General features: G+C 39.9%; 1 protein-coding gene across 1 annotated transcript in view; it reads right to left on the minus strand.

Annotated features, from left to right (window-relative positions):
• The window catches only part of CACNA1F (calcium voltage-gated channel subunit alpha1 F), a 102,603-nt gene that overhangs the window by 44,855 nt on the left and 44,996 nt on the right, over window positions 1–12,752 (minus strand). Inside the window, exons 19-29 of the mRNA XM_063432517.1 lie at window positions 10,726–10,768; window positions 9,423–9,468; window positions 8,328–8,460; window positions 7,496–7,625; window positions 6,587–6,646; window positions 5,841–5,947; window positions 5,596–5,683; window positions 5,250–5,357; window positions 4,284–4,336; window positions 3,891–4,037; window positions 174–375 (exon numbers count right to left, since the gene is read on the minus strand). Coding sequence (XP_063288587.1) covers window positions 174–375; window positions 3,891–4,037; window positions 4,284–4,336; window positions 5,250–5,357; window positions 5,596–5,683; window positions 5,841–5,947; window positions 6,587–6,646; window positions 7,496–7,625; window positions 8,328–8,460; window positions 9,423–9,468; window positions 10,726–10,768 — 1,117 coding nt within the window. The remainder of the gene's footprint in view (window positions 1–173; window positions 376–3,890; window positions 4,038–4,283; window positions 4,337–5,249; window positions 5,358–5,595; window positions 5,684–5,840; window positions 5,948–6,586; window positions 6,647–7,495; window positions 7,626–8,327; window positions 8,461–9,422; window positions 9,469–10,725; window positions 10,769–12,752) is intronic.

Raw genomic sequence — 12,752 nt, forward strand, 5'->3', positions numbered from 1 at the left:
GGGTTCTTGCTATTAGGAATTGGTTGGATTCCAACAGTACTTTTTTTCCCTGTATGCCTTTATGCATATGTCCAAGTGACCTGCTCAATATGCCACTTTGATGTTTGGGGAAGGGGTAGTGCAATATATTCCCCTGGGGAACACATGTTTAAAGCCCAGTTTGGATGAGTCACCTGATTCTTGTCCAGCTCACAATTCTTGTACTCCTGTTCCCCTTGTGCCCTGAAAGTGATGATAACAAAGCCCACGAAGATATTCATCATGAAGAAGGCGATAATTATGATGTAGACGATAAAGAAGATAGAAATTTCCACCCGGTAATTGTAAATAGGTCCCACGTTCTCCCCGTTGGCATCAATGGCTTTGTACAGCAGCCTGGAAGCAGTGAATTTAAAAAGTCAGGATCACATTCATAGCACCATAATTACCATGCAGATCTATATCTGGGTCAGAAATAGTTGTGTAATCACATAGATCTATGCCTGGAACCATCAAATAGCTCTAAACATGGAACCGTCAAATCGTTCTATACCTGGAACCATCAAATAGCTCTATACCTGGAACCATCAAATAGCTCTATTCCTGGAACCATAAAATAGCTCTATGCATGGAACAATCAAATCGCTCTATATATAGAAACTTCAAATAGATTTATATCTGGAACCATCTAATAGCTCTGTACATTGAACCATCAACTAGTTCAATATCTGGAACCATCAACTAGTTCAATATCTGGACCATCAACTAGTTCAATATCTGGACCATCAACTAGTTCAATATCTGGACCATCAAATAGCTCTATACATGGAACTAGCAAATAGCTCTATACATGGAACCATCAAATAGCTTTATACATGGAACCATCAAATAGCTCTATGCCTGGAACCATCAAATAGTACCATGTATAGTACCATGTATGGTACCATCAAATAGCTCTATACACGGTACCATCAAATAGCTCTATACACGGTACCATGTAAATTTAAATTCCGCAGGCCCCCCCAACAACCCTGGCACACCAAGCTCACTCGATACCTCCAAAAATGCTCCAGAACTGCTGAACGCTGTTGGAGAAAGTCTCACTTTGCATCTGACTTTCTCCACTATAAATTTATGCTGAGCTCACACAGCTTGGCTCTTTCCTCTGCAAAAGTTAATTACTTCAATACCCTCATAACCACACTCTCCCGCGAACCCAAACGACTATTTCACACATTTAACTCTCTTCTTCGCCCTGCTGTACCTCCTCCACCTACTAACTTGAATGCCTCAGACTTTGCAACTCACTTCACTGACAAGATCTCTACAATCAGAGAAGAGATCTCTCATCTTTCTCCTCCCCCTTGCAATACTTCCCCTAACTTCACTCCCTCTGCTGTTCTATGTTCATTCGCACCCGCTACATTGGAAGAGGTTTCTGCTCTGCTCCAGTCCTCCCGCCCCACCACCTTCTCCCTAGATCCAATTCCCTCGCATCTCATCTGTACTCTGTCTTCTTCTCTTTCTCCACCTCTCAATCTCTCTCTCTCCTCTGGTATATTTCCATCGCCCTTCAAACATGCAACTGTAACCCCAATTCTAAAGAAGCCCAATCTTGACCCTAACTCCCCATCCAACTATCGTCCTATCTCGCTACTGCCTTTTGCATCCAAGATCCTTGAAAGAATTGTGTATGCGAGATTAACAGACTTCCTCGAATCAAACTCTCTGCTAGACCCGCTTCAGTCTGGTTTCCGCACTAAGCACTCTGTGGAAACGGCACTGACCAAAGTATCCAATGATCTATTCGCTGCAAAATCTTGTGGTCACTACTCTATCCTAATTCTCCTTGACCTGTCTGCGGCTTTTGACACTGTTGATCATCAAAAGCTTCTTCTCATCCTTAGCAATATCGGTCTACAAGATATTGCTCTCTCCTGGTGCTCCTCCTACCTCTCCCAGCGTTCTTTCAGTGTTTCTTTCTCTGGCTCTGCTTCTTCTCCCCAACTCCTCTCTGTTGGTGTCCCTCAAGGTTCAGTCTTTGGTCCCCTACTGTTCTCCATCTATACTGCCTCCCTTGGTAAACTCATTAGCTCCTTTGGCTTCCAATATCATTTCTATGCGGATGACACGCAAATCTACCTGTCCTCTCCTGATCTCTCCCCGTCCCTCTTGACTAGTGTCTGACTGCCTCTCTGCTGTTTCTAACTGGATGGCTGCCCACTTCCTTAAATTAAACTTGACCAAAACTGAAATTCTGGTCTTTCCTCCCTCAAGTGTTGATACTCCTGTGTCTGTCTCCCTCCAAGTCAATGGTGCTACCATCAGCTCCACCACGCAGGCTCGCTGCCTAGGTGTTCTCTTTGACTCCGACCTCTCCTTCAAGCCTCATGTTCAGTCTATCGCCAAATCCTGTCATTTCCATCTCAAAAACATTGCGCGCATACACCCCTACTTAATGCCAGATGCGACTAAGGTGTTGGTCCATTCCACTGTACTTTCTCGCCTTGACTACTGTAATCCGCTTCTCAGTGGTCTTACGTGCTCCCAACTTGCGCCATTACAGTCCATAATGAATGCGGCGGCGAGGCTCATCTTCCTGTCCGCCCACACCTCCCATGCCTCACCCTTCTGTCAGTCCCTACATTGGCTTCCTATAAAATATAGAGCTCAATTTAAAATTCTGGTTCTTGCTTTCAAATGTCTACATAATGCTGCTCCCACCTATCTATCGTCCCTTATACACAAGTATGTCCCGTCTTGGCCCTTACGATCTTCTGAAGATTTACGTCTATCTTCTGTCCGTACTCCCAACTCTGATGCTCGCCTTCAGGACTTCTTGAGGGCTGCACCGTTCCTGTGGAACTCGCTTCCCTCAAATAGCTCTATACACGGAACCATCAAATAGCTCTATACACGGAACCATCAAATAGCTCTATACACGGAACCATCAAATAGCTCTATACACGGAACCATCAAATAGCTCTATACACGGAACCATCAAATAGCTCTATACACTGAACCATCAAATAGCTCTGTACATGGAACCATCAAATAGCTCTATACGTTGAAACATCAAAAAGCTCTATGCATGGATCACCCTTTGCATTGAAAGAATAAATAGTTATATGTTTGGCACCATTAAATAGCTCTGATCCATTAAATAACGCTATGCGAGGAACCATCAATTAGCTCTAAACCTCTAGGCCTGGGACCACATAATAACACTATATCTGGAACTGTTAAATATTTATAAGCCTGGAACTGTCAAAAATCTTAATTGATTGAACCATCAAATAACAATGTTAGGAAATTAAGGGGATACTCTAAGCACCAAACCTGCTTAATCATACCCCTGCAGTCTTACAGCTTAGTTCTCTGCCATTTATAAGTTAAACCACTTTTGTTCTTTTTTTACGCAGCACTAGCTGTATCTCCCCTTGCTATGACTCACACAGCTTCCATTATAAACTGGTTTCATTTTCAATCAGATCTTACAGCACAAGGTATTTAATTAAGACATTGTATTATCTCCTGCTCTGTTAATGGAAATGTATTAACACTTATGAGGCTCCTGCAGGGTCTAGCAGGCTATTTACAGAGCAGGAGATAAGAAATTCTAAATTAAACATACTGTGTAGTAAAGGAGGTTTAAAAATGTCCATCACATTAGATACAGATAACAGAACAGGTTGAGGGGTATTGTGAGTTATAATCAGAAGAATGTGCTCTCCATAATGTGAGAATATAGTCCAGTATATAGTAACTCACATGGTATATCTGCAGATTCATATATATAATGTGTATACAACATAATCCTTACAATGCTATATGTTTTCTCAAGATCTAACACACAATGACCATTCCAACGGCACTAAAAGCATGTCCACTATCTCCTCTGCATGACTCACGCTGGCCAACCCTCGAATGTGGACACGGTGAAAAGTGCCATCATGCCAGACAAGACATTGTCGAAGTTGAAGTCGCTGTTATGCCAGATTCTCTCACGCACCATGGGATGAGTGACATCCCCGTCCTTATACACAATGAATGTTCCCCTAGTACAAAAACAAAACAAAGTCATTATCAATGGACAAAGGATTCTGAAGAGTTGTTGATAGATTTGTGATAGTGAGAAATTTACGTACAATGTGTATACACATGCATTTATTTGTTTATTTTTAAAAATCACTCCTGTACCTTGCTTACACAAAACATACACAGAGTTGTGGTGGAACTGTTTTCACATATAAGAACAGTGTATTAGTGTCTGTGTGTGCGCATTAGATGTTAAGGCTCCTTACTTGCAGTCTTCTGGGCTGTGTTTTGCCTCATCAGTGCAGCTGTAAAACTTTCCCTTAATAGAAATATTAGGATTAATGTGTGACCTCCAGGGGAATTAGAAGGATGAGGAATCTACTAAAACATTACAACACACACCAGAACACACAGCCATGTAGAATTACATCATACGCCAGAACCACGCAGCCACATTGCAACACACATCAAAACATCACAACATTACAATACACACCAGAACCACACAGACACAACAATTACAGCACACACTAGAACCATACAGGCACAAAACAATTACAGCACACACCAGAACCACACAGACACAACAATTAGAGCACACACCAGAACCATACAGGCACAAAACAACTACCGCACACACCAGAACCACACAGACACACAACAATTACAGCACACACCGGAACCACGCAGACACATAATAATTACAGCACACACCAGAACCATACAGGCACAAAACAACTACCGCACACACCAGAACCACACAGACACACAACAATTACAGCACACACCGGAACCACGCAGACACATAATAATTACAGCACACACCAGAACCACACAGACACAACAATTACAGCACACACCAGAACCACACAGACACAACAATTACAGCACACACCAGAACCACACAGACACATAACAATTACAGCACATACTAGAACCTTACAGCCACATTAGAGTACAAAATACACCAGAACACACAGCCATGTAGAATCACATCTTACATCAGAACCCCACAGCCACATAACATTTCAACATGCAACAGAACCACAATGCCACACAATATTACAACCAGAGTCACACAGCTGCAGAACACTAAAGACAAAATTATAACCATCAGTTGCTCTGCAAAGATGCAGATGTTTTAAGCCTTTCCAATTATATAGAAATTCACTTGAAATTGCATGTATATCACAACTAAGTCAGGAATTGAAAAATATATTTGGCGGCCTCACCTTGAAAAGCTGAACCCCAATACAGGCAAACATGAACTGCAGCAGGGTGGTTACTATCATAATATTACCAATTGTTCGGATGGCAACAAAGACACACTGAACCACGTGCTATGGAGAGAGGAGAAAATTATCAACTGAACAAAAACATCCTAAATGTAACAGTGTCTACAATGTAGCAGTCAATGGGGATTCTGTACAACAATTTGAGGACCACGGTTGCCTATCCCTGCCATTGAGACAAACTTTGTCATACAACTACATATTGTAAACAATCATGAACACGGGGATACAAAGCTATTTGCAGTGTGGATTCCACTTTTTATTTTGTTTAATTTTTGTTTTTTACCTTCAACCCTTTGGCTCTATTGATGGCCCTTAGTGGACGCAGAACCCTCAGCACACGCAGAATTTTTACAACAGAGATGGCACTGGAGCTATAAGGATAGAAACATATATATGGTCAGAAACACAATAGCATCAGCTAATTACACATACAGGGCCGAGGTTTATTCTACAAGAAAAGGGAAAACATAACATTGTTCTTTGATTCTTGGTAGAAAATCAAGAGCCTAAAATAAGTTATTGACTCACTGAATTCCAAAGGAGATGAGGGACACGCTAACCACAAGCAGGTCCAGAAGATTGAACCAGTTTCTGCAGAAGGAGCCCTTGTGTAAAAAAGCACCATATGCAGTCATCTGGAGTAAGCCAAAGAATGGAAGTAAAAGTTGGGGGCGAAACAATAGATAGGTTGTTAGAGAAATGTGTGCCATGGCAAAAGCAGAAAGATAAGAAAACAAAAATACAAAACACTTCGCTACTGAGATAATAAGATGCAAAGAAAAAAAAGAAAGAGTATTAGGGATGTGCATGGGCAAAAAATTCGACAATTCGGGACTTCTGCATCGGTTCGGCACTTCCAAAATGCGTGATTTTGGCAATTCGGGACTTTGGCAATTCACCAATTCGATAACCCTAAGCTTCCCCTAACCCTACACCAAACCCTACCCCTAGCCCTACTAAAAAGATACTACAAATTAAATTAATGGCCCATAAAAAAATATTTTAATAAATTAACTTACACTGATAACACAAACACCACACATACAAAAATATACTAAATGCTATTCTATAATTAACAGTGCAATGTTAGTAGCTCCCTCTGCTCAGAAACATTTCTCTATCTTTCATTGAAAATAAATAGAATGGAAAGACGAGGATTGGCAGATGTGTCAATTGGGAACTAACAAGAAATGGTCTGCAGGAAGGGAAAAGGGACACTAACGGAATCAGCGATGAGGAAAGGAGAAGAGGGTTGGTTCACTTAGTCTTGTCACCTTCAGTAATATCTCCACTGTGAAGATTGAAGTGAAAGCATAGTCAAAATATCCCAGAATCTGCAAACACAGACAATATGTAAGACAAGGGAGTCAATAGTGAGCATCGTTTGGCAATATAAGTCTCATTTTAACTCTCTTATAATAGAAGATTTTCAAATGATCACAATCTGTTAGAAACACTTTTCAAATTATGTATCTACAAAAATTCCCATAGACTTTAATGATGACTTCTGTAGGCAAACTTTTTCTAACAGATTGTGATCATTTGACAGAATTAAATCAGGGCCATAGTTAGATAGTTAAATAGTAATAAAAGCTGGAAAAAACTATCAAGTTCATCTTTTTACATATATGTATTACTGCTGTTGATCAAAAAGAAGGCAACAACTCTACATCTTTCTTTTTCTTATTGTACAGAACCTCTAGTTTAGGTGAATCTCTCTTTAAGTCAAAATGGATGATACTGTCATTTGTACAATGCTATGTATGAACAAATTACCAGGGAGCTGTTTGCACTGGCCCTATATACGTTTGTATAATGTCTTATTTCATCTAAATCGCTTTGTTTTCTAAAGTAAGCAAGTGTAAGTTTTCTAGCCTATCTTCATAAATATTATCTTCCATTCCACTAATAAGTTTTTTCATCTGCCTCTAAACTCTTTCACGTTCCATAACATCCTCCTTTAAATAAGGTCTTACAATTAGACATAATTATATTTTTGCCAGTTAATTAATATCTCCTTTTATGCATGATAATACAGTGAAGGCCTTAGAAATTGCAGCAAAGAAGGATTAAGATCCCACAGGACTTTAGGCAGGTTTACCAAACCAACCCCCTCCCCCTCCCCCCCCTTCATTCTTCACATAACCCTTTGCGCTATGCAGATGTGGTACGTTTGAACTCACATGATTTCGAAAGGAGTGGGCTCGAATGGGGTCCTCTGCTGCTAGGGAAATGCTGCTGAGGATGATGAAGACCAGAATAAGATTGGTGAAGATGTGATGGTGAATCAGCCGGTGACATCCAACACGGAGTCTGTGGAAAGGTGATATTTTGAAGAATTAAAAAATAGGATAGGTTTTGAAATAATAAGACAGAAATTATATGTTCAGTGAGAGAGAGGAGCTAGCTAAACGGTGGATGTTGAGAAGAGAAAGAAGAGATGGGTTCTCATAAAGGTTTTATCCTTACTAGTCTATCAATCTCATTCAGCAGAGCCCTGGGTAGACATGTGCAATAATCTGTCCTGGCTTGTAAAACTCACACCTGTAATATCAAGGGCATCTTTTTATGGACAGTTTTAATGGCCACAGGGATGCGTTGACCTGTCAGGCACATTAATAAATTACTAAAACTGATGAAATCTGAAAAACCATGTCATATGAAATGATCAATTCTTACAATAGATTTTAGATTTCAAGAGCTTGCATTCTATTCTAACAGTGGAGTGTTTGCAGCAGAAGTGAGCCTAGATTACAGACCGAGGGATATTAATAAAATAGTTGTTTTTTTATTAATTGAAAGAAACAGTTATTACCTCTATACCTCTAAAGACTACATTTGATAACATAAGTCAGGTGATCTTTAACAGGAGAGGAGATTTATAATCTAGCTTTTAACGAGAGAAACAGAGAAAAAGTAAAACAAGACATAAAATAACCAGCAATAAGGAGAGGGCGAGGATAAAATGGTGGAATCAAAGAGCAATAGGAGAGGGCGCAGCGCAGAGATCCTCACGGGTTGGTATTACTCATAATGAAGAAGGAGCTGCCATCTGGTATTGGAAGGACTTTCTCCTTTGGGGCAAACTCAGCAAGTTTATCAAGATGTGAGTCCGGGAGACTTCCCTCTTCATCTTCCTCTTCTTCAGCTGTGAGATGCAGAGAGAAGGTAAATTCAACCTGCAGAGCACTGTCACGTTAAAGGCACACTGTAGGTAATATACATGGTTTATCTCATTGAAGTGGTTATAGTGTATATAGTCCACCTGGCACTGTCCTTAAAGTCAGTGATAAACTGTTTTTAATGCTTTTTCCCAAACGGGAATCCCCAACAGCCTATCCCCTCTGTGCTTCTAGGAGCTAAAAGGGAACCTTAAAAGTGTCAGTTGACCAATTTCAGGCTATCACCGGAGCCATTGCTGGTATGAATTGGAATGGCTAGAAGAAAGTGTGTAATCTCTGTCTTAGCCATACCTCCAGTAGGGGCCAGCCCATGGGAGGCCACAGACCCTCATTCAGTGTAACACTATTTGAAAATGGTTTAACACAAATTTGGAACAATTTAATGAGATGAAATGCTTATAGTGCCTAGAGTGTCCCTTTAACATTCCCTTAAAAGAAATCACCAGTGAATTACCCCATATCTACTTATAAGACAGAATCATACATGAAAACCCTGTTATAGTTACATTAGAGAGCATTACTATGTCAACCACTGTATGGCAGATTCATAAACCATGCATTGACAGAACTATACAGATCATGATGTCAGTGCACACTCCCCCTAGTGCCCGTGTGAACAGAGGCTATTCGGCATTGGCTGAGGGAAGAGGAGGAGCGCAACGAGGGCCGAGAGGAGGTATGACAAGGACATACTGTTACCTAACTCAACACTCAGTGAACATATGCAAATAATATCTCTGCATATCCCTGTTATGCAAGATCCATACAGCAAAAGGTCATCTAATCCACCGTTCCATTTAATAAACTTGAAGAATTTGTCTGTATTTTTGATTTATGCAAAATCTATGTAGAAAATAGAGGCCAACCAACATTCGAGGTATAAGACCTTTAGAATATCATCATGTATTTCGTTCAGAGCTAGACTTACACACATCACTACCCTCCTCTTCTTCATTCTCTTCCTCGCAAGGAACCTGTAAGATAAATATAGCAGGTTATGCAAAATAAGTGGAGTCTTGATTAACCTTTTAAATATCAAGGTATTTATCGCCACTGATATTCTTCATAGGTTTTACATTATAGAGAATTATTTTCTACTTGTTTGGAACAATATCTAATTTCATACTAATTATTTTACTAACTCTTAATTGTTCACAACACAAAAATTATTATTCTGTGATGCCCCTTAAATTCTCCAGCCATCAATTTAAAAAAAAATATTTTGTCACTTTTTGTTTAATTTTTCTCTTTCAGATCGTAAACTAACTTTCTTAAGCAGTTTATAGTCATAAACACACAAATACATTTGTAAAATTAAATGTGTGCAGGAATGTATGAAATGGTTATGCCTTATAACAGAAGAGTGTGCCTGTTAGTAAATCTGACTCTCAGTACATAAGCCTTACAACTGGAATAAGTAAGGCTACATTGAAATCCAAAAAAGTAAAAATGTAATATAAGATGTATTTGGCAGAAGCTCAAGTCAGAACTTTTTTGTAGAAGTCGAGTCCAGTTGCTCCAAGCAACACCTGGCACATTGCAGGTAGTATTGCATCAAGGTTTTCATCCCAACTATCTAAGACACAATATAATGTTTATAGTAATAATAACAAAAGCACTGATTGTGTTGTTGGTAGGATAGGTATAGGATGGAGAATGGCCAGGGCTATCTATAAGGCAAGGGCTAAGATGGACCTTACACTATTGTGGTCTCCATGAAACTCAGGCAACAAAATAGCTGGCTGAGCATTGGTGGGAAACATAACCCACAGATACTAGAAGAAACAAGGGTTGACCATCAGTGGTTATTGGTGGAGCCAACGTCAGTAATAAGTCTTGCCACACCAACTTGCTTAATGTAGAGCTACTAACTAAATATGGTTAAGGACACATGCCCGGAAATGAGCTGCTACTAGCCTTCGTCGAAGTAGCAATATAATTCATGCTATGTAATAAGGGTGTTTGGTAGACTGGACTAGAGAGGTGAAACTAACAAGTTGATACGAGTTTGTTCTCTATTCCTGGTTCCCATTCTCTCTATGGTTTGGCTCTAAATCTAGTCTATAATAGTAAAATGGAGTGCTCTGCATTCATTTGAATCCTGTTAAAATTCTTTCGGCAAATATAGGTAACGCTATTTACTCAGATGCCTCCTGCCAAAAGTTAGTTTGTGCTGTATAAGTTAATTTGTCATGGACCAACTGTCGTGTGTACAAAATTCCGGACATTACCTTCACTGAGTCCTCTTCTTTCTTTACTGTTTTCTTACCTCCCCTGAAGAAAACCAAATATTAATGTCAATCTTCAATGCTCAATGCTGAAAACTGTATCTCTGTAAAATACTGGAATGTTTAGATGAACACTTCAGCTATACAAGATGCAAAATTGTATACAATGCGGTAATTTCATTAAAACTCAATTTTACTTGTAAGTGGACATAAGTTGATAATTCTAGGATTATAACCCAAAAAGTAAAAGATCCATTACTCACAAACTGCCAGATTCTATAGAGGTTTGCCATGTATATTACACAATGCTGAGTTCAATTGAATCCGCTGAGTTTTACTAATTCCTGTTTCAATTAGTAGGGATTTAACTCAACAGTATGATCAGAAATTCAATAAACCATGGAGCTAATCAGTGCTCAAAGCCAAGAAACATGTTTATTCCTCCCTACCAATTCACCTTTTATGGAAACATTTCTCAAGCTTAAAGGGACACTATAAGCCAAGACAACTTTAGCTTAATAAAGCAGTGTATAGATCATGCCCCTACGATCTCAGTTCAGTTCAATTCTCTAGGAGTTAAATCACTTTGCTTATACAGCCCTAGCCACATCTCCCCACATTCTGTTAAATTTAGAATTTCTTATCTCCTGCTCTGGTAATAGCTTGCTAGACCTTGAAGGAGCCTCCTATGTGTTATCAAAGTTAATTTTAAAGAGCAGGAGATTAAAACTTCTTAAGTAAGTTAAAGCAGCACTTTCAACCCACCCCCTCACTGAAATTCCATCCCAGTCAAAAGATATACTGAGATAAAGTAGGGACTACTCAGTATTTTTCCTCTACCCGACACTGCTTAACACTAGGCGGAGCTAACACCTTCAAGCTGTGTAATTTCCCCCAGCAGTCACCAGTGACGGCTGCAAGGAAATTCACTTTTTTCTCTGGAGGAATGGAGTCTTGCGGGATGCTCCATAGACCTCAATACTGAACTCTCACGCATCAAAGACAATGGTGGTGCTTGGGAGGGACAGGTTCTGGTAACTAAAACTCACCTTTGCCTGCCCCTCCCAGCCATTGGATCCTTAGTGACAATGTTACCGTCAGGGGTCCCCAGATGGTTTAAGATCTGATGGAAAATGAAACCACATTTTCATGCAGGCTGTGTTAATCAGAGCCAGCGGAGGTGTGGCTAGGACTGCATAAACAGAAACAAAATATAAACAAAACTCCTAAGTGGCAGAAAATTGATGATCTATACAGCAAAACTGATTTATTAAGCTAAAGTTGTCTTTTTTTTCAAATTCACAATTCAATTGGTTTTCAAAGTGTCGTAAGATACATAACTATAAAACACATCAGAACTTAAGTAAGATTATATAAAGACTGAGGACAGTCATCAGTTAATACTGTGGGATACAATAGAAATTAAGCACTATTATTATTATTCATAAAGCGCTAACAAGTTCCGTGGCGCTGTACAAAGGGTGGACTAACAGACACGTGTTTGTTACTAGACAAGTTGGACGTACATGAACAGAGGGATCGAGGGCCCTGCTCAATGAGCTTACATGTTAGAGGGAGGTGGGTGTAGTGACACAATATGTAAGGTTAGGGTAGAAAAGTAGGTTGGTAGAATAGTATTCATTAAGGGCAGTTTCAGGAGAGGAATCAGGGTGCGGGAGGGAAAGCTGTTCACAGTTTAATAAAGAAGTACGTTTTCAAAGATTTTTTGGAGGAGTGGAGATTGGGTGAGAGTGTAACAGAGAGGGGAAGCGCGTTCCATAGGAACAGTGCAGTCCTTGAAAAAGTCTTTAAGGCAAGCATCAGAGGTAGGAGTATGAACAGAGGTTAGACGTAGGTCTCCAGCAAGCGTAGGGGCCTAGACGGGACATATTTATGTTTTAGTGAGGATAAGTAGGTGGGAGCAGCATTGTGTAGAGATTTGTAAGCTAGTGTTGTGATGGATAGAAATAAGTGTAAGTAAAATGTCTATTTACTATGTGTAGCGGTACTTACCCTTTCCAGGGGTAGGC

Source organism: Pelobates fuscus, chromosome 9 (genome assembly GCF_036172605.1).
Source record: "Pelobates fuscus isolate aPelFus1 chromosome 9, aPelFus1.pri, whole genome shotgun sequence".
NCBI classification, from domain to species: Eukaryota; Metazoa; Chordata; class Amphibia; order Anura; family Pelobatidae; genus Pelobates; species Pelobates fuscus.